The sequence below is a fragment of the Physcomitrium patens genome, chromosome 26, assembly GCF_059467195.1.
Source record: "Physcomitrium patens ecotype Gransden chromosome 26, ASM5946719v1, whole genome shotgun sequence".
Lineage (NCBI taxonomy): Eukaryota > Viridiplantae > Streptophyta > Bryopsida > Funariales > Funariaceae > Physcomitrium > Physcomitrium patens.
The window spans coordinates 6,268,875-6,291,221 of NC_143435.1; the positions used below are offsets into that span (position 1 = coordinate 6,268,875).

Here is a 22,347-nt window from a genome sequence, read left to right on the forward strand (position 1 = left end):
GGACATATATTTGGGGCAAATCGTGGCCATTCGGAAAATAGGGTTGCGTACTCCGACAGGAAGTTGGGTCCCCTCGGTCTTCTTCCTCTTCGACTTCTTCTTCCAAATTTTTATTTTCCCTCTGTTTGGAGAATTCCATCCCGCAGCTCAACCGAGACGACGACGACGCTGCTTCCGGCTCCAGGCAAACTTTGGGAGACGAGATGGCGTCCGCGTCAGCAGAGGTTGCACGCGCAATTGCAGCCGTGTGGACCCGACCCCGTGGTGGGAATTTGAAGAGGAGCCATTCGCCCTATCTCTGAAACACAAAACACACACAAATGAATGCCACAGAACTGGATAAATTTCTACACACTCGGTCTTAGCCTAATTCCATAAACGGGTGACTCTCTCTATTTATGGACGGAGAGTCGCCGCTGCTTTAAATACCCCATGTCTGGCTACGATTGCGCCAAAACTTATGGAACGAACACATGCCACCACGGCCATTCACGTTCTCGCCCTGCCGCTCGCGTTCTACTACACGTAGTTCTCCCCTCCCTCTCGGCTTCTCCCGTCTTCGTCCGTTCTCTCGCCTTAGCTCCTCCGTCCTCCCCCATCGGTCATGCGTGCGGCCCTCATCGCCTGGTCTTAAGAAGAAGCCACTAGTAGGTGTAAGCCGGAAGGTGTGTGTGGGCGCTTTTAGGGAGGAGAGGGTTTCGGTTGGAGGGGGTGTTTGTTGTTGTGTTGGTCTTATTTTTTTAGCGAGGCGGGGGTGAGCACTAGGTCTTGGTGTTTTTTTGCTGCGGGCCGGGAGTTAAGCGGGGGCGCGGTGCGGTGCGGTGCGATGGCGAACGCTTCGTCGGGGGTGGCGGTGAGTGATGATTGCAAACTGAAGTTCCAGGAGTTGCAGAGGAAGAAGGCGTTCCGGTTTATCGTTTTCAAGATCGACGACAAGGTGCAGCACATCACTGTGGAGAAGTGTGGCGGCCCCGATGCCACTTATGAGGAGTTCGCGGCTGCGTTGCCGGAAAACGACTGCAGGTATGGGGTGTATGACTTCGACTTCACGGCCGAGGATGGTGAGATCAACTGTCAGAAGAGCAAGATTTTCTTTATCGCTTGGTCGCCGTCTATCTCGCGCGTGAGGTCGAAGATGATTTATGCCAGCTCTAAGGACAAGTTTAAGCGCGAGCTTAGCGGCATTCACTACGAGCTTCAAGCTACTGATCCTACCGAAATGGATCTGGAGGTGATCAAGGAACGCGCCAAGTAGATGAAGAGATCAAAGCTTTTACTTGTGGAGGAGAGTCACTGAGAACTCGAGCGCTGTATTCTGAGCTTCGAACGACCCCGCTGTGGATGGAGAGAGAGCGCTCTGAACCCTAGATTCTTTTCATAAAAAATATCCCTGTCTTGAGAGTTTCGAACTGCTCCGGCGTTTGGAGGAGGGGGGAGAGGACTCTTAACCGTAGACTGTTATTTTGCTGTCTTGTGAGTTTCGATCTCCCCTTCCTTGGGGAGAAAGGGCTCTTAACCCTAGACTCTTTCTTTATTTTTTTTATCGCTGTCTTGTGAGCATTTGTCGAGTTAAAAAAGGAAGACAGTTATTATTCATTTTGTATACAGTATGTGTGCTTCATTTTGGAAGGGTTCATCGATCTTACGAATTGGATTCCGAAACGCACTTGGCTTGCTTAGCCACCTGTAATTTCCTTCATTAATACGATATGCCGATGGTCTGGGGTAGTCCCTCCGTATCCTCACACGTTCTTCACGAATGGAGGGGCCCTTCGATCTAGGTTATGTGCTGCACCTCGTTACAAGTTCTTGGACGCGTCGTTCTTAGAAACAAATCGTAGATATTTGATATTTCCGCGCTTGAAGAAGAAATTATGTCTTGTTGCGTGGGGAATGTCTACCAGTATACGGGTAAGAGAGATGTTTGAAGAAGCAGATCATGCAACAGTCGTGCATTTGTTGCATAGATGTGGTTGGCACATCGGCACCGTAGTAAATGATTCTGAAATATCACTAAGTTATCTGGAACTTCGAAGTAATATTTTGAATTAATCTTCACTGTTGACTGTCAGAAGACGCAGATTTATGGGACTCTGTTGCTGGCAGATATATGTATTGGTCAAGTTTGTGGTCAGTATCTGGGTGGGTGGTTAAGGGAATTGAGATTTTTTCCTGGGTATTGCTTTAGTCGGTTGATGCCAAGACCGGTCCAGATCTATCCCACGTCATATTTACCGCACGATCTTAACATCTCACATTGCGTTTCATCAATGTATATTCATAAGGGCTTTAGCAACAGATGAGAGTGGTAGGAGTTGGTCTCTTGGCTGTTAACGTATCCAATCGTGCGTCGCATCTATAAATCGACTATAACTGATCCCTCCACGCAAACTAGGATGGTAGGCAAGGGTTCAACAATTTAACTTCGGGAATCTGTCATCTGCCCACACTGTCGAGAATGACATTGTAGGTGCAGAGACTGGCAGTTATTTTCATTCTGGTTCATGATGCGGATGCGCTTGTGGACAGATGAATCGGTGAAGGATTAAATCTCCCCTGGTATCTGCAACTCCAATCCTAGCAGCCAGGAAGCAGCAGGGTTGGTAGAATCTTTTCACTCAACAACCGTCTTCTTCACTGGTCTCTAATCCATTTAAAAATTCTTTGTCATCACTGTAACTCAAAGTTTTTGCCAAAGAACCAACGCAGTATCAATCTTGCAAAGCAGATACGTTCTAAGGTTTGAAGCCACAGTTATACCCGGTAGTTCGTAAAGCACCCTTTGCGACCAAGATGTTTAACATGTCAAAGCTTCCAGGTTGCCTAGCAGACGTGATATTCCAACTCTTTCATAATTGAAACATTGAGCGAAATAGATGAATAGCGTACAGGAGTTGATGAATGATAGAGTCATAAGCAAACTACAATCTTGTCCTCCACTTAAAATTTGGTCTGATCTGGGGCATTCTGTGATAAAAATAAAAACAAGCTTTGCATAAATTCTCGTAGCAAAACCACAAAAGCCTCAACGATCTAGAGAATATCTAAAAGTAGATGTTACACCTAATTATAAATTCAAATTGATGACCTGCTATTGACAAATTGGATAATGAACGATGTGTTGCAACAACACTTCAGAAACACTTAGCCATCAGTTGACATTTTTGAGTTGAATGGGTAAGTCACTACTTGGGTGTGGCATTCTTCTTGGCACTCTGACTTTTCGCATACACCGCAAATCGGTTCAAATCGCCCTGCAAGATACTTTCCACAAGTGGCTTCACACCCTGTCACGGTGCAAGTGTAGAATATATAAGAATAGTCTCCATGAATATCACAAATCGGATAAATATCTTCCAGGACCCTTAAAACTCTTCACAAAATAAGACTGGCCTAACCTGCGCTAAGCAAAGAACCAGCCTTTCTCAGGACGAGGAGAACAGTGAATGTGTCACAGAAAACCTTCGTCGTACACAAAGAGGGAGATTCTCTTTCTCAGCATCAAAGTGAGGAGGAAGGCCACATTTTTCACATTATAACTATCCAACAGAACTCTTATTCTGTTACCTGCTGTTGAGCACTCAACAACAATTGTCAAGACATTGGCGTTCAAGTGGGCATACCGATGCAAAAGGTGCTAGAACATCTGGAACCTCATAAGAGATTGTCAACTGCACACAAAACAAAACAAGGTTCTGTATGAAGAATGCGTGCTATATTGAAATTTAAAAGTTTTAGTTATAAGAAGCAAAAACTAAGAACCATGTGCTAAATAAATGCCACAAAGAACCACATCATTGTGCACACTGGCCAGTCAAATTTATGTTATGGTCTTATCTCGCCATACTAAATGGGACCACTATGCACCAATAATAACAGTAATCTAAATTTGAAGTGCACGACTACAGCAGGTACTCCTAAACTGAAACTGTTCGTGTGAATCGAATGGCTTACTTCAACACCACACGACGTTGGTCCTCTTGGATAGAAACGTACGGCACCCCTGTATGTTATCAATTGCGACAGGGTCAAAAAGGACCACTTACGAAAAAGCCAGTTAAAATTAAACATCGCCTAATTCAAATTGTTTGAAGCATTTGAGAATCAAAATGTCTAGTACAACGAATGTGAAGAATATGCTTCATACCATGTTCCTGTAAGATTCATGATTTGATTCAAAGTTAGGAGACTAAAGTGCACTCATGAAAAAACAGGAGAATTTTCTGTCTTGCACAGTATTAAATGTTTGCAAAGAAAGTGAAACGCACCTGTTAGCAAGTCCATCCACCGAGCGCCAGTGGATTTTTTGATTTTGAATTGGCTGCACAAAAAGCAAACCCCAGCAAGAATCTTCAGACGAGAGTTAAGCGTTGATAGGGAAAAAACTGTTCAAACATTCCAGGACACTTTGTCAGCAAGAACTAGAAGCTAATTGACGTCTTCCTATAAATTGTGTAGTCACATGCAGGAGTGGAAGAAGGTACCTTGAGGAGGCGAGCTAACCAGGAAAACTCCAAATTCTGACCAAATGCTTCGTAACGCAGGGTCCATTTTGACATGTTCGGTTGGTCTTTCAGAACCTGTCTCCGAATATCCATAATCGAACATTACTATTCGACTATACATTACTATATTTTATCCAAAGAAAACAATATATATATATATATATATATATATATACACACACACACACATATGGTCGTTAGAGTGTAGTAGTAAGCTAGGTACCTTAACCTCCGCAATCCATGGCATCCAATTCACCACGTTTTCTTGATCAGACCACAAAGCCCATGCCTCAGACAACGGTACATCTGCCTCCACTCGTGCACTATACAAAAGCACAGATTTAACACTAATGTTGTTTGCCCTGAATGTGAAACCAGTTTACGTTTCTGAGGCAACACATGAACTACCTCATTGAGAAAGAAATCTTTACGATAGGTTCAGCAGTGGATGTAGTTGTGTTTCCGGAACATCGCCATTTCAAATGCTTGGAACGGGATGAAAAGGTACCCGAGGATTAAGTGTTTGAAACAAGCGATCGACAGAAGAACCTACCAAACGAGATTGCCGCTGTCTAACGGCACAACCGGAGCAAACGCTGTAAATAAATCTAATTCTGCATAAATACGACCAATGGATAGGTAATAACATCTAACACACCCTCTACCGGAACATACCAATATCGATCAACCGTGTTCAATCAGCACTCATGAAATAGCATAAGCACAAGACGAATACATAAAAATGGAATTAGAATCAGGGCTATGCAAAGCTTACGAATTATCGAGCCAGGTACTTGCAGTCCAACGAGCACCAGACCCCAACCTTACGCCCAATTGCTGACCAAAGAGAGACCCCGCCACAGCACCAACCATGATTTTCCCACCTGTATTGTTGAAGGATTTGCAACCCGGCCTTGCACGTCGTTCAAGTGCGTTTCCAGCAGTTCTTCGCAAGACAGACCTAGGGGATCGGCCACAACAAGTCCGGGGGGCACTTACTGCTAATCCAAATACAGGAGGTCCAAAACTACAGCTACTCACAGCTATGGTAGAGACCTCCATCAGGGATTCGCTCACAATTTCTGAATTCAAGGGTTCAAAGGCACTAAAGTAAGATTACAACCTATCACTTCAGGAGGCAATACACAATTCCCAAATACATCAACCAAACCTTGTCAAATCGATTCAAAGGGCTAACACAACCCGGGTTCGAGCTGGACAGTGAAACTAATTTCACAAACAAGACGTTCACAAGGAAAATTCTAAAAAGCCTACAAAACTTTATAAAAATCGTGCAAAATGTGGAGGCCAATTTCTATAAGGTTATCACAGAAACTACAACAACGTTGTGACCGACCACGAGCTGCACTCCATTGGATTGCAACATCAAATTTCAGACTCAAACGCAGCACACGAGTAGCGGCCCCGGCCACACGTCACACGCATCTGCGCTCACACTCCACACTCCACACTGAACTCTCTCCAACCAATAAACACTGCAGCGAGACTGGTACGACTGGAACTCAACCTAATTTATCCGAGTGAACCAAAAGAGAAATTGCAAAATGCGCCAATTCCTTCCTTCCTTTCTTCCTTAAGGATGATGGCGTTGTAAATGCGGACTCTACCATACAAATCTGTTCAACTAAGGTGCCGGAGAACGTGTCTTCGTCGCTGTCCTTTCGAGCGAGCTCTCGGAGCAACGACACAGATTTCCGGATGCCGATGAAAGGAAGGGAGAGAGGGAGACATTCCTGCGCGAAACGGCCCTCGCGAATTTGCATTGCCCGATAGACTGCTGGACAGTTCCGATGTGGAATGTGTTGAGCTGCAGTCCCTTCGATGTTGTGCATTGCACGAATCATCGTCTCGCAATCACCAAATGCCCCCGTTCTCACTGCGTGATGGTGTTTTATTGGCGATTTGTGGATTGTCAAGTTGAATTCAGTTAATTGAACGACTTTTTTTGGTGATGGTACGTAATTATTTTGATTGGTCCATAAATTGCTACATGGTTTTTGATTTTTTTTTGATTTGTTAGTTTTTTTTTGTAGATGTTGTGCATTGAAGAGAACATCAAGGATCAAGATTTGTCATTCATTTTTTTATAGTGACAATACTTATGAAAAAATATACATAAATATACATAAATATATGATAACATATATATATATATATATATAGGTATTTTTGGAGCAATTCTTGATCCTAGATATTTTTATTAATATATTCAAAATTGATATAGATGAATTAATCAAAGAAACCAGGAAAAAAGATTACTTTAAAAAATTATTAAATATTATATTATTTTTTAATTCTAGATTAAATATATTTATATATTACTTTAAAAACAAATTATATAAAATAAAAACCAAATATCCATTTTTTTGTGCTCCTTTTAGTATTTTAAATACATCTTTTTTAATACTGAGATTTATTATATATATATATATAAAGAATTAATGTAGTTTCTTCAAAATTGATTTAGGTAAAATGTTTCCATAATGCAGCTAGAAGTTGATATGTGTGTGTGTGTGTGTTTTTTTTTTTTTTTTTTTTTTTTTTTTGTTGTTGTTGTTGTTAAAATAGTAAAATATGTTTGGTATAATTTCGTACAAGACATATAATTTGTATTAGATTTCTTGAGAAAAAATGATAAAATAATTACAAAATCAGTTGTTAAAGCTTTAAAAGAAATCAATTAATCAGAAAACAAGTAAATAATTTTAACACTTTAAGATTTTTTATAATTTTAGAATTATGTTTGATATTTGATTGTCAACATATTAAGAAAAGCATATAAAATATAATCTGAGAACTACAATTAAACAAAGAAATCCTTAATAGAATTACTTATTAACAATCAAAAGCAACAAATATAACTTAATTTAATCTATTAAAAATTAAAAATTCGTAGTAGAAAATTAATGTAAAAAAATTCTTTATTTACCAAATTTTATTAAGTTTTTTAAGAAATAAAAAAATATTGTTAAAAGAAAAAACAATATATTTTTATTACATTTTATATTTAATGGAAGGCGATGCTAATTCTTAAATTAAAAATAATTAAAAATATAAATGATATTTTATCAAGATTTATTTACTAATTTATGTGATATATTAGATGTGATAAAATTTTCAAAGCCAAATTCTAGTATAAACTTTCACTCCATTTTTGAGGCCTTAAGAAAAAAAATAGGATTAACATCCTTTAACCAATATTATTTATTGCTAATCAGACCATTAACATTCATCTTTGTTCCACAAACATACAAATTGGTAAAATTAACCAATATTAAAATCTTATAAAATTGCCAATCAACTCCATGAAATCATCAAGTTTCCATAATATATATATATATATATATATATTTTGTGGTACTTCACAGAGAATTTAGCAATTCCTTCATCCCTTCTCCTTGTTTCATTTATTTAATTATTCATTCACTCACTCATTCAGTTGTTTTTTATTTTTATTTTTAAAGCTTCTTTCTTCTCTTGAACTTCTACAGAGGTTTTGATTCATTTGATTTTTTATGAAATGTGAGCTCTCAATTATACTCTAAAATTTAAATTTTTGTTATTTTTCTATTTTATGATAATTAAACATGTTAGATTAGGATTTATATAAGTGGAATTTAGTTTTATAGAATTTTTAGGATTACAATCCTTGATGGTATAAATTATAGCATAATTCCTTGAATTAGGTTAATTAGGACTAAAGTGATAAGAGTTAGAAAATAGCAATTTAGTTAGTTTAATAATTTAGAGGTTGTTAGTCATTACTATAAGGGTTGACTAAAAGCCTATGAGTGCATCTATAATCATTCACATGATTTAGGAGTTGGAATTATAATTCTCTAAAAGATTTAGGGAAGTTAGCAATGATAATTTTGAATTTTCCTCCAAATTCGACAAATTCAAGCGGCATGGTGGTTCTTCTACTTAATGGGAGTCTTTTTTAATACAATGGTGGCATCAGATATACCTCATGGAGTGAAGAAAACAAGATTAGCAACCTCTCCTTCAAAATACAAGAGAAGCAATGAAATTCTCATTTTGAAGAATTTCATAAAAATTGCCAAGATCCTTGTAAGTAAAAACTTCCATGAAAATTACAATTGAGCATGGATTGAGGCATGTGAGTAGTCGATCTTAGCTTAAAAAGGTGTTTTGAACACAACAATGAAGTTAGATTTATAAAAAAAATGCTTTCTTGACCACTTACAAGAGCCATCAACCTTGATAACGAGATTGGCTCTTGGATGAATGAAGGCCGTAGATCTAGATTAGGGATCTTAAAAATCAAGGGTGGAGATGTAGCCACCCTTCTACGAGCCTCCACTCAATTGTATAAGAGAGGCTTGGTTTTCCAAGCCCTCTTTCTCTCCTTTTTTGGGTGAAGGGTGGAGCCATGCCAAAATTTGGCCAAAACCCTAATCTTAATTTTATTTAGATTTTAATTCTCATTGTGAACCTTGTGATTGTGTATGTATGGATTTTTCATTGTGAAGGATGGTCATTAAGTTTTAAAATATGTTTCATTGAGGTAGATATCTCCTCGGCCTTTCAAATACCCCAAGGGTTTCAAGGGCCTCGGATTTTCTTCAATCAGTCACTCAATTTCTGTTGTTTCAATGTGAGATTCTGAATAATTGTAGCTTTTGTTGTTATCTTTCCAACAAGATAAGACTTGCTTGATTTGGAGTAAGAAGGAATTTTTGGTGAATTTTTGAGTTTGATGGAGTCGATTGCCTTTGTAGTTTAAATCAATCGAGTTTGGAAAGGCATTTCTCAGTATTTGGTGATTGGATTTATTTGAAATTTTGGGAGCATCAAGCTTTATAAGCTAAGCTCTGAAAGGCATAAGTTTTGTTGAATTTGAAGATAATCTGAATTTTTAATGAATTTCTAAGAGAAGAGGGTTGGTCACCACGGCAGTTTGGATCACTCAACTTCAAAGGAGGAATTCTCACGACTGGATCATTATACTGCAACGAGGATTGTTGGATTAAAAGCGTCTTCAAGTCAGCCTTGCAACAAGCCAAGAATCATTCAAATTGAAGCTGATTACAAATTTTGACAAATTTTGGAGTAAAAGGAAGTCGTTGCCTTCAATCCTTACATGTTGTCAATGTACCTTTGCTTTCACCTCTCTCACTTTATTTTTACTATCGTCTTCACAGTGACTTGTAAGCTCCACATTTCACTTTTTGGCTAATAAATTTTAAGTTTAACTTTTAATCTTTAAAATTATCACTTTAACTTTTAACTTTAACTTTTAAACTGAACTTTTAATTTTAACTTTTCACTTAACCTTTAATCTTAACTTTTAACTTAATTTTTTTACTTAAACTTTTAATTTTAACTTTTAACTTAACCTTTTAATCTTAATTTTAATTTTAATTTTTTTAAACTTAACTTTTAACTTAGCTTTTAATTCAAACTTAAGTTTTTATTCTTATGGTCAATTAATAGTAATAACTTAGTTAATTATTTTTATTGTGTTTGCATAGTAAATTTCATTTAACATGTTAATTTTATGTTGGTAACCATTGCTTGGAAGGCCTAAAACTAATTGAATTTTTAATATAAGATTTAAATTAATCTAACAATTACACAATTGGGAGCTCTCCAATTCCACCTCTTGGACTTGTTGTGTGGCATAGGTTTCATCAAGTGGTGAAATTTGACTTCACATGAAACACCACACATTTTTTTCCAAATTCTTTTAGATTTTATTTAGGGTCATTTTAAAGTAATTGATTCTCAATTACTTTAATGACCATTCTTGTAACATCTACCAGTTCCAATTATTGTTTGTTTGCTCATCTTCATCACAAAGAAGCTATAATTGTCTAAAAGTTCAACAATTACAGGAGAATCATGTCACCCATGTATTTCAAATCATTCGTTCTTCTGACCGCTCATGGCTTACCACCAATGTCACAAATGCTGTTAATATTTTTTGCTATTTTTATTGTTACTTCAAAAAACAAAAAATCAACATCATAGAAGGAGTGGTTTGTCTTGCCACGTCAACATCTCCATCACACGCTGCTTACTCCAGATTGGACTGAATGTCCCAACACTATGATTCTCTCATGAATGAAAGATTTAATTAAAAAATGGGTTAAATTAAGTTCATGCCGCAGTTTTTTCAGGTGATCATTTTTAGAAGAAACAAACATTGTCTGTTCCAAACCATCAATGCTTATGTCAACCTAACCTTCACTTCTTTGGTCAAGTTTAAGAACACCTAGCATTGCTGAGCACAAAAAATCGACAAAAACATTTGTAAAAGCAAGCATTTGTGTTTCAGATGTGCGTCTATGAATTTACAAGTAAGTTAAATTTATTGATGTCACATTAACCTGCCACTGACTGTTATGTTTTATGTCACAGAATTGAGGCGCTGAGGTTCAAGAGCATTTCGAAATAACAATTAACCCTGAAACGAGGAATACAATTAAACCAATGAATCTCATGTATCCTGGTTCGAACCACACAGAAAATTTCCATGAACATCTCCCTGGTTGTAGTTTACTTGTTTGCGTACATTTGTTCGGCATCTTTCCAATACGTATTGGAAAGATGTCGAACATTGGAAATTTCAGTTCTGAATGCTTTATATCATATTCAAATGGCAATAATCCATTCTCGGATTGGAAAACAAGTCGACAGCCCCTTTTGGTGTGGTACCTAAAAGCTGCGGAATCCTGGAACTCGCGAAGTGTAACTACCTGGCATGTGCTTGCATCTAGTAACTTAAAACAACAAAATGCTTATACCTGAATTGGTTTGTGAAATTTAGCGTGTACCCAAACACGTTTCATGGGGACTTGTTTTCGTCGATTCGTCAACAGCACACAGCAATACTCCAGCTCTTGCTCCACAAAGCCCGCCTGAGTAAAAAGGCTCCTAACCACTTCGAGAGAAAAAAAATACGACAATGTTCCATCTTCTCGTTGGTAGAGACAGCTAGAAATGTGTTGCCTGGGAGCAAATCGTAACATTGTCATGTCATACAGACCATAATCTCGAAAGAGCAATAAACCTCCGGGTTTCAACACCTCAAAGCACTCCGACAAGACATGAGCCATTTTCTCCACTGGGATTGCAGATAAAGTGAAAATCATTGTTACAATGTCTAGTCCTTCTATGCAGCAATCTACAGAGGGATGGCTGTGAAGACTCCTTAACCCTGAACCACCACCACCACCGCTGTGTGAAGCATTAGTCCCTGCCCCGTTTTCAATTCCTTTACTACTAAAGTGGTTCTGAGATTCTGAAGTGCCATTCGCCTCTGCACCGATTTCCTTGGACTGATGATATTTCTGACGACACGCGGAGCAGCGGAGAAAATCTGGAAGCTTACTTGTGGAGATGTCACAAAGGAAGGGATAGAAGGAGGAGGCCGATGATTCACCAGCACCAGTTACAACTTCAGCCGCTTTTCTCAAAGCTGCAGGGCTACAATCGCACGCGAAAACAGTGGCCTGCTTATTAGCTCTAATGATTGGAATTACGGAACTGCCTGTCCCACATCCGACTTCCAAAACAAGCAGAGATTTGCCGGGTTGGCACAGGTCTGGGAACTCCTTTGTTAGATATCGCCGTTCTTTGAAAAAGAGATTTCGCGAATGGCGTGAGTGGAAAGTTTCCCATGAAGTAGATGTCGAAGGGGACTCCTCTCTGTTCCCACAGATGTTCAGACCCTCCTCTCTGTTCCCACAGATGTTCAGACCCTCCTCTCTGTTCCCACAGATGTTCAGACCCTCCTCGACTGTCCCCAAAACCGACGGTGGACTGCATTCCTCCTTAGATGCCAGCAAAGACTCGCGTAAATCCACATTCAGGTGATCATGTTGGTCTGAGGCTTCAAGCATGCGCTTGATTTCATCACGCAGAGCTTCCCACTCAAAGTCCTGACTGTAGTATGCCCCTGCTGACGAAGACTCCTCATCGATACCCTCCATTTCGAAACCAACAATTCGACCTTCGCTAACTAAGCCCTGGCGAAGGCAACGGCGGTGCTGATCCAATAAGGAATTGAAATTAATACTCAAAAAGAAAGGACTAGTTATCAAGAAACAAACAGCCTCATTAGGTTAATTCCGTTCGACGTGTATTCACTTGTTCCTATTCGAAAATCTCCCGCTGTCTCCAATAGGGTCGAGATCCTGTGATTAAATAAGTAATACATTTCTCCCAGCGAATCCAACATCGCTCTGGAAGCTTCCAACTGCAAGGAGCCTCACTTCAACAAACACACCCATTACAGTTGATTCGTCTAACACATACTTCCCATGAACAAGGCACAGGAGGAGCAAAATGAAAAGTCCAACTAAAATTCCCTGCTCCTCGTTCGCGCAAGCATGGGTCCTTGAAAACCCTCGAAAACAGACTCTAAGCTCTCAATCACTTGGTGCTCTCAGACGTCGTTCAAAGCTCTACAAAAACCCTTCAACCCTAAACACATTATCGTCACCAGTGGATTCTATGACCATGAAAGGCACCCACGGTTTTGAGTCTAGCATTTAGGATTTACGGATTAGCATCTGTACCCGGGGTGTGTTGGTTTCAAGGTTCATGGGATTAGGGTTTTGCATCATCGGTTAATGAATGCGGGTTTGGTGATGAGTATCGAATCTGCCTGTAGAGCTTTGCGGCATTGAATTGTGATGTTGTAGGGGCGTGCAAGAATATGGCGACTAAGAAAGCTACGCCCGTGACAAGGGGCCAGAAGGTACCAGGGCAGAAGAGCTTGGAGGTGGTATGTGTGGTGTCAGAAACATGGCTTTCCACTTCTCCAGATTTTATCAGTATACAAGTTCTTCTTCTGAATATCTGTTCTCAGCGTCGGTAGTTACCACAGAATCGCCACTTGACTATTTTCTTGTAAAGAATTGTTGGAGCACATCAACATGTTGGTAGGATTACTGGCCTTGGGATGTCAACAAGACCAAATCTAGCCACGTAGGCATCATATTATATGGCCACTAGTTAAGTTGGAGACTTGCAAGTAGAATAGGGCGATGATCATTCAGTTTTTGGAGGCACCACACCGACCAAGTGATCATAGTAACAACTGTAAAATAGCAAATCTAGAGAAAATAGTGGCAGCAAACCCAAGTGGTGGGTTCATATTAATAAGTCCAATTTCATTGAATTCAATAATAAAGTCAATAGCTTCATTCCACATCCTTGTCTTGGATATGATTCTATTTTGTTCCAGCATGGTATCATAGCAGGTTGCAACTTCCTACAACACAACATTTCAATACTTGACAAAATATCTGTTTTAAGAAGATGGAACCTTCTACAAATATGAAGAGGATCACATGACTGACATTGAACTAATATTTTCAAATTCTTGAATTCACAAGAGAAATACAAAAGGAAAGACAATATGCTATAGCAATTCAATGAACCATGTCACCAAACATGCCTCATTCAAGCCTAAATGAGCCAAAAATTGTTTTTATTTATTTATTTATTTATTTTTATTGACACAACGAAAGTTATATTTCTATTGTTAGTAATTTAAAATTTATAAATCCCAACCAAGTTTAGTGAGGGATATTATATATTTATCTATGTATGTTATAAATATATTTATTTTAATAATTATTTAGGTAATATGAATAGTTAAAAGTAGGTAAAAATAGATTAGTTTGATAATATCTTGAAGAAAAGCTTCATAGATGCATATTTACCTTTATACATGTCTATAGGTGATTGATAAGTTAAAAACTTTGCCAACAAGTTAACCATGTGTTACATGTATTAGTAGCTTGTGCAACAAGCTAATATCACAGACATACATATTTACTATGATATTTATTTATATGATTAAGTAGAAGTAGGTAAAAATAGATTCATTTCATAATATTTCCTAGAGAAGCTTTTTACAAGATCTATAGATGTTGCTTTGACTTTACATGTGTTTGTAGTTGATTGATAGGATAGAAACTTCATCAATAAATTAATCATATGTTAGTAGCTTGCACAACAAGCTAACTATGTGGCATATATATAAAAAACTTGTCTTGCAAGTTAAGATATGTGTCTTGTAAAGTTAACACGTTTTGGAAGTCCTGTAGGATATTGCCATATAGCTCCTAGTTAAGAGTATATGTAGAGGCAAGAGTGAAGCCTTCTTTACTCTTATCAACACCTTTCTAGTCCTTAGTCTTGTTTCAAGACTTTCTAATCTTCTTGTCTTTGGCAATAGCCATTCCACTTTAATACTATATCATCTTTGAATGATTTTTCAATCTTTTTGAGTATCACAAGAATATATTGATATTTTAGTTATTTGAGGTCATGCCCTTGATAGCTTGAGAAGAATGTGAACTTTTTATTTTTTTCTTGTTTTAGAAGTGAGTGGATTACTCTACTTCTATTATTGTATTTTGAAAGTTATGGATTATTTACCTTTAAACAAACTATTTAATTTTCTAACATTTTTATTTATTTATTTATTATTATTTTTTAAAGAAAGCAGATTATCCTTTTTTGTGGAAATTTTTATTTAATATTAGAGGTTGCGGACTACCCTCCTTTAATTTGACTTATGAATTTGTTAAGTTCTTCAAAATAGAAGAAAAAATCATAGATGCTACACTTGATAAAAGTATGAATAGATTTGCAACTATTATAGTAGAGCTTTACAAATTTACTAATACTCTTAGAATGGAAATTTCACACATCACTAGTGCCAACTACGAAAATACTAATCTTATGCCTATGGAAGAAGTTCAAAACCTACGAGAAGAAGTTATACAATTGAAGGAAGCAAGAAAATTGACCTTACAACCAAATCTAGAAAGTTTTGCTTTTACAAGTACAATAGGGATATAGATTAGTATGCTAGATAAGTTTGATAGAATAAGATCAAAATTTTGATAATTTTTGTAATAAGTCAAGTTCTATTTAAGGTTGCATTTCTTTCAATACTCTCATGGATTTATTCAAGTTGGATTCATAGACACACTTCTATTTGGAAATGCTCTTTCTTGGTTTGTACCTTAAATGAAAAAGGATTTGTGATTCCTTTATGATTTGAATTTATTCCTAAAAGTATTTATAGCTACATGCAAAGAAAGTGAGCAAAAAAGAGTAGTAGTGATGAAGCTCTTATCTTTATGACCAAGATCACAATCAGCCTTCAAATATATTGCTGAATTTTAAAATATTGATTATAACGTGGACTAAAATGACAAAGCCATTGTCAATCAATTTTGATATGGGTTGAAAGATAATATCAAAGATTTTTTTATTGATAATATTCAAGATAGAATCTTTGGAATAATTTATTGCTCAAGCCATTATATGTTACAATCAATTATTTAAAAGGCATTAAGAACAAAGACTTGGTTAGAGAAGAACAAGTCAAGTAATGACAGTGGTTCTCATTTTTTTAGAAATTTATGCATTAAGGCCAAAACAAATACAAATTGATTCAGTACGTTTTAAACTCCTCACGGAGAAGATTTGACGTTGTTAAGAGAGTTTATACTTATATTGTAGAAAAAATAAGCACATTGCTCAACATTATCTAAAAGAAGAAATACAATCACAAAATGAATGTAACAAAGTATAGATAAGATATTTGTATTATTGACACATAAAAATACATAGTTGGAACCATGGAAGTTTCTAAAATTGAGATTAGGTTAGTAGATCAAGAAGGATCTATCATAGAACATTTTAAAAAAGATTTAGGATAATTATCTAACTGGGGCCTACAATAGAATCTTCTAGAAGGAATTTAAAGCAGTCATCTAAATAGGGTCCAACATCTAGAAATATTTTAGAAAATCTAAAGTGATAGAATAAAGTATAAATAGGATTGGTTAGGGCCTTTTGGAGAATTTGGTCAAGTATGGCTTGGGACCCTTTTTCTTAATAAATTTAGATTTTTTATCTTCTCATTTTGTTATGTTCTATTCCAATTCCAATCACTGAGCTTTGTCTTTTATATACTATTCTATTTAGTTCTATTTAGTTTTATTTTGATTTAGTTTGTTCTATCTTCTGATGAAATTTTATGTTGCTATGGATTAAAAGGGTCTTAGACACTTGAAATAGATTGGTCCTATTTCATTGGTATCAAAGCAATTCTAAGACTATTTTTTTTAGCAATGTAAAAATAGTCATCATTTAGTCCAAGATCAATTGTTATGGTTATATTGGATATTATGTTGAGGCTATCATGAGTTATTCTTAAAAAGTCCATTGGAAAGTGAGAAGGCATTATAATAGTGGAGTCTAGTAGACAAATTACAACATGAGAGATATGGCAGAGCAATCTCAAATGGAGGCTCAAATACAACACCTCTTACACTAGATAGCTACTTTGAAAGGGCAAATAGAAGCCACAAGGACAAGAGAGTCAATATTTGCTAGGCTGAAATTGAATTAGCCTAATACATTCTGTGGGACTTCAAAACAAGAAGATATATGTCAATGGCTCTTTAACATGAAAAAATACCTCCAATTATCTATGGCAGATATTACTAAAAGAATTATATATCTAGCCAGCTATTTGAAAGATATGATAGCTATTTGGTGGTAACATTGAATTCAAAGCTATAGAGCTTAAAGTGAATTTTGTGATTGGGAGGAGTTTGAAATTGAGTTTAGAAATCAATTTTGTTTCATTAATGGGAAAAAAATAGCATGTAATTAATTGGCCAATCTTACACAATCTAGGTCAATACAAGATTATGTCTCCTAATTCAAGTCTCCATATCTCTAAATTCACAATGTTTTAATAGCAAAGATGATAGATCGATTTGTATGAGGTTTGAAATCTAGGGTCTAGCAAGAGATGGAAGTAAGAAATCCACAAACATTCAAAGAAAAAATTTAGATTACAAAGAGGGTTAATGCTATATATTTCTTAATTTGTAGAGCACGACCTAAAGCACAAAGTCTTATGCTACTATCTAATATTATGACATAATAATCAATATCAATGGAAATTGATGTCTTACAAGGATTATTGATACCTCAAAGACAACAAGTATTGGTGCAAAAGGGTTTGTATTTCTATTGTTGGAAGCTAAGCCATCAGATTGGAGGTTATCCAAAATGTCAAAATTCAAGCATTAGTAAAACAAGGCATGTTTACAATCTTGAAACTCACTAAGTTGATAATGAAATAGAATAGAAAAATGGGATTCCTCAATAAACGTGTTGAAGGCCAGTATTGGAAATATCTACTATTTTTCAAAGACAAATGGTATGGCCTTAGATAACTATAAAACAAGTCGACTAGTGCATCTAACTAGACTACTAAGAAGAAAATCATGTTGAGTGTTTGTAGATTGTGGTTCTATAAAAAATTACATCTCAACTGAAATTATTGATTAAATTAGAATCAAAACTAAGGCAATCAAGAGAAGAAACACATCCCTGATAAATAACTAAGAGAATGCATTGAGTGAGATATGTGAAGAAGAAACCTTGAGATTGTTTGACACTTATGTCTTAAGAGAGAAGTTCAAAGCGATAAAGCTAAGATATGATGTTATTCTTAGTATGCCATGGCTAGAGATGGAAAATAAGTAAGTTGATTGGATAGCAAAGATGATCTCTTTTAAAGATGGTGGATGCAAGGTGACTCTTCACATCTTTGCATCAAGTAAAGAAGAAAGATAATTTGTAATCTAAGTCTTGTTCATAGAAATGATCTTTATAGAGTAGCAAATACAATATAAAAAACTAGTATATATGGTAGTTCCAAATCTTATATAAGTAATAGAAAACACAATTGAAGGAATAGAGGGGGTAGATCAATTTATACAAGAATATTGTCATGTCTTCTCAACCAACCTATGTAGGGGTGTGCCTCCTGATTAAGGTGCCTCATATTAAATAGAACTATTGCTTGGAGAAAAATTAGCAAGTCAACTAATTTATTGAGTAGTATAAAAAGAACTTGAAAGGCTACAAAAGATATTGTACATATTCTTAAAGACAGGCCTCATTCAAAAAAGCACATTACCATAAAAAACACCTATATTCTTTACATCCAAAAAGAATGGTAGACTTTTCCTTTGTATCGACTATCAAGGCATCAATAAGCAAACTATTAAAAATGCATATCCACTTCCTTGTATAGATGATTTTCTTGACCAACTTTAAGATACAACTATCTTTAGTAAAATAAATCTTTGAAGCAACTATTAGCAAATACCTATTGTAAGAAAGCATTTAAAAAAGATGATATTTTGTATGTACTATAGACATCTAGAATGGCTGATTTTATCTTTTGGCATCATTAATATTCTAGCCTCTTTTATAAGTTACATGAATAGATTGTTTTAGGACCTTTTGGATATGTATGTAGTTATCTTTATTGATGATATCTTTGTATATAGTAAAATTCTTGAAGAGTATAAGCAACACCTACAAGAAGTGTTGCATTGGCTATAAGATAGTCACTTCTATTATAAGTAAGAAAAATGTGAACTTTGGAAGTTGAAAGTCACCTTTTTTGGGTATGTGGTATCCTCCAAAGGCATGCGTATGGAGCAAGATAAGATGAAAGCAATGGAAGATTGGCCAACCTCCAAAGATGCTTCTGAAGTCAACTCATTTTTAGGCCTTGTTGGATATTATTGCCATTTCTTTGGTGATTACCACATATTACTACCTTATTGATAAACCTATTGGAGAAGGGTGCCTCATTTGAATGGAAACTAGAACAGCAAAGTACCTTTCATATGTTGAAGGAGGCATTTATTATTGCTCCAATATTGCAACCATATGATTCCAACCTTCCTTGTATACTTCACATTGATGCTTTCAACTTTGCTATTGGAGTGGTCTTTCAACAATACTTTGGTAGGGGCTATCAATCTATAGTATATGAATCATGCAAGCTTAAAAGGGTGAAGTATAATTACTCTGCATGTGATCAAGAGCAATTAGCAATTGTACATGCCATCAAGATGTGGTGTCACTATATATTAGAGAAGCTAGTGGTTGTTCGTTTTGACCAATAATCCTTGCTACACAATTTACATATGAAAAATATGAAATCATGACATCATTGTTGAAATAGCTTATTGCAAATAGCTTATTGAAAAGAACAGTTGTAGCTTTTTGATATCTAGCTTGAATATAAGCAAAGGCAATAACATACTATGCTAAATAGCTTATTGCAAAGACCAGACTTGAAGGATAATTCGAGAGACAAGGCAAAAATCACTACCATTAGTAGTGTCATTTCAAATCTAACTAAAGTAGCAAAATGGAAGGAAGCTATGTATTGTGATGCTTATTTTAAGATGGTTGGCAATCGATAAAAGATTGGCAATATAAAATATTAAGATTATAATTTTAGAAATGGCTTATTTTATTTTTTTTAAAAAAATTATGTACTTAATAATGCTATATTTTAAATGCATATACTTTAAGAAAGACATGACATCCCAATATTTGGATATTTGGAGCAAAAAAAGACTCTAGAATGGATCTCAAGGATATGATTTTGGAGAGGTTTGGATTGTGATGTTTGAGCTTTTGTATACTCTTGCAAGTCAAATCAATGTAATAAAGCATGCAATGCAGCGTCTCTTGCACTATTGCAACTAATTTTGCTACCTACGGCATATTGAGAGCATGTGACTATGGATCTCATTATGTGTTTCTTATAGATACATTATAATCATACCGCGGTTGCTGTCTTTGTAGATTAACTCTTGAAGCAACTTTACTTTGCTATAGTATGCTTAGATATTAATATCCCAATGCTTGCACAAGTCTTCTTTGATACTGTTGTTGTGATATGTGAAGTCTTGCTTGAGAATGCTCTAAGCACCTGGCTGTGGAAGGTAGAATGGAAATTGCAACAACAAAATCCTAACTAAACTCTAATTAAATCATAACAATGCTAAATAAGCTTTAATCAAATTCAAAGAAATCTCAAAGAAATTACAAAGAAACAATAAGAAATCTTAAAGAAATATTAGAATGATCACAAATATATCTCAAATACATCTCAATTCAATCTTAATTTAATGCTAATTAAAATCCTATAGGACTTCATTCAAATTTTAAGCAAAAAACTAATTAAAACTTAAATCTTAAATAAATCTTAATAAAATGATAAATCCTAAATCAAATCCTAATCAAATCCTAAATCCTAAATCAAACTCTAACCAAATCCTAAATCCTAAATAAAATCGTAACCAATCCTAAACCAAATCCTAAACCCTAAATCAAATCCTAGTAATTCTAACAACAGATTTAAACCTCAATTACTAATGAATGAACTGTTGATCTTAACTCAAAATTTTTACATTTTTTAACAATTAAGTTGAAAATAGGCATAAAAAAATTGAAAAGGATTGGAATTATCAAATAGATGATAGTCTCATAAACATGCTTGGATATTGGCTAGCATCCTTCTCCGACCTTGATGCTAATCTCCCAAAGCCAATATCTCTTCTTTTTATCATTTGATTGATCTCAAAATTCTCATAAATATAGAAAAATAAGTCTAATATCTTCATACATAAATTTCACTCCAATCCAACAAGTAGATTGCAAGAAATCTTAAAAACCTTCACTAGACCTAAAATTCTACTTTCTAAGACATTAACCCATATAAACCTCAATAATCTTCAATTGAACCGTTAGATCAAACTAAGATTCATAATAAATATTAAGCACAACTATGACCATTGATCCACAAAATTTCATCTATAGATCTATTATAAAATACTTGAAATTGTCCAAAATGTCAACCCTATTTTATTTCACAAAATCTAAATCATCCAAAAACAAACTTGACTTTGTAAAGCTCTTACAAATTCATTACAAATCCAAATCATCCAAATCCAATGCTTATAAAAACAATATCTTGTTTACTATTAAACCTCACTCTTTGATCTTCAAAAGAACATGTGAATTGCCGTAATTGCTCAATTTTGTGCCTCATGATTTGATTTCGACTTAGATTGATAACTGGCCTTCCTCAGGTATCAATATTTAATTTTTCTATGTAATTTTTGCTAGAATTTACTTTTAACTTCTTTTTAAAGATACTTATATCATTTATTTTTCTAATCTACCTTATTTTGCCTTATTTATGGTCCTATAAAGTAAATAGAAGTCACTTTTGTAAAAAGACAGTACTACTACTAAAAGTTTTACTACCTTCTTATCTTTTATCTATATTTTTTTACTTTATCTTTAAACTTGATTCTTTTAAAATAAGATCCACATTATCATCTTTTATCATATAGTTGTATTACAATACGACACCATCTTTTGTCAATATAGCTTATTTCGTATCATCGTTTCAAATTGAGATCCATGCTTTATGAGAAGTTTTTAGCAAGCCTTCTTCAAGCTATTAGGCATATGAGTTCTTATGTCTACAATCTTTTGTCTCCAAATAGATAGATAAACAAAGCATACAAATCAGACCTTGAAAGATATATTGCATGCATTTGTAGTGGTTTATCATAATAATTGGGATGAATACTTGATACCTTTGGACTTTGCTTATAAAGATATTATTTAAGCAAGTACTAGTCATTCACCACTTTTTCTTAACACAAATTAGCATCCAATTATACTAACAATTCTCTATTGTTTGATCAACACCAATAACTCGACAATAAAAGAATTTATACAATAGTTTACAATGACCTTACAAGAGGCACAGTACTACCTCCTTATTACATAGAATTGATAGAAGTAGTATGCACATAACCACCAATAATACAAGACTTTTTGGGAAGGTGATTAGATATTATCCTTTAATGCCAACTTGCTACTTGCTACATCAATCCAAATTTGTAAACTAGCACCTTAT

At 35.4% G+C, this 22,347-nt stretch overlaps 3 protein-coding genes across 3 annotated transcripts; 1 reads left to right on the forward strand and 2 right to left on the reverse strand.

Moving 5' to 3' along the window:
- Window positions 1–319: 319 nt before the first annotated feature.
- On the forward strand, window positions 320–1,808 carry LOC112278178 (actin-depolymerizing factor 8). Its single transcript, XM_024511353.3, has one exon. It carries the CDS (start codon window positions 827–829, stop codon window positions 1,253–1,255), a length of 429 nt encoding a protein of 142 aa, XP_024367121.1. The 5' UTR covers window positions 320–826; the 3' UTR covers window positions 1,256–1,808.
- Window positions 1,809–2,833: 1,025 nt separating this feature from the next.
- Window positions 2,834–6,056, reverse strand: LOC112278177 (uncharacterized). The gene is made up of 8 exons (XM_090247932.1): window positions 5,281–6,056; window positions 4,729–4,828; window positions 4,485–4,580; window positions 4,269–4,321; window positions 3,955–4,003; window positions 3,624–3,671; window positions 3,190–3,287; window positions 2,834–2,967 (listed from the first exon to the last, which is right to left on the reverse strand). The coding sequence occupies exons 1-8, from the start codon at window positions 5,565–5,567 to the stop codon at window positions 2,922–2,924; spliced, it is 777 nt and encodes a 258-aa protein (XP_090104058.1). The 5' UTR covers window positions 5,568–6,056; the 3' UTR covers window positions 2,834–2,921.
- A 4,964-nt stretch (window positions 6,057–11,020) lies between these two features.
- On the reverse strand, window positions 11,021–13,277 carry LOC112277734 (uncharacterized). Its single transcript, XM_024510415.3, has one exon. It carries the CDS (start codon window positions 12,482–12,484, stop codon window positions 11,291–11,293), a length of 1,194 nt encoding a protein of 397 aa, XP_024366183.1. The 5' UTR covers window positions 12,485–13,277; the 3' UTR covers window positions 11,021–11,290.
- Window positions 13,278–22,347: the final 9,070 nt, after the last annotated feature.

What these genes read in the sequence shown, in the direction of transcription:
- LOC112278178 (XM_024511353.3), top strand. Translation starts at nt 827, where the DNA reads ATGGCGAACGCTTCGTCGGGGGTGGCGGTGAGTGATGATTGCAAACTG.
- LOC112278177 (XM_090247932.1), bottom strand. Translation starts at nt 5,567, where the DNA reads ATGGAGGTCTCTACCATAGCTGTGAGTAGCTGTAGTTTTGGACCTCCT. An exon ending in TTCTAGCACCTTTTGCATCG is followed by an intron (nt 3,288 to 3,623) that starts GTATGCCCACTT and finishes GCACCGTGACAG; the next exon opens with GGTGTGAAGCCACTTGTGGA. An exon ending in AAGAAGAATGCCACACCCAA is followed by an intron (nt 2,968 to 3,189) that starts GTAGTGACTTAC and finishes TTTTTATCACAG; the next exon opens with AATGCCCCAGATCAGACCAA.
- LOC112277734 (XM_024510415.3), bottom strand. Translation starts at nt 12,484, where the DNA reads ATGGAGGGTATCGATGAGGAGTCTTCGTCAGCAGGGGCATACTACAGT.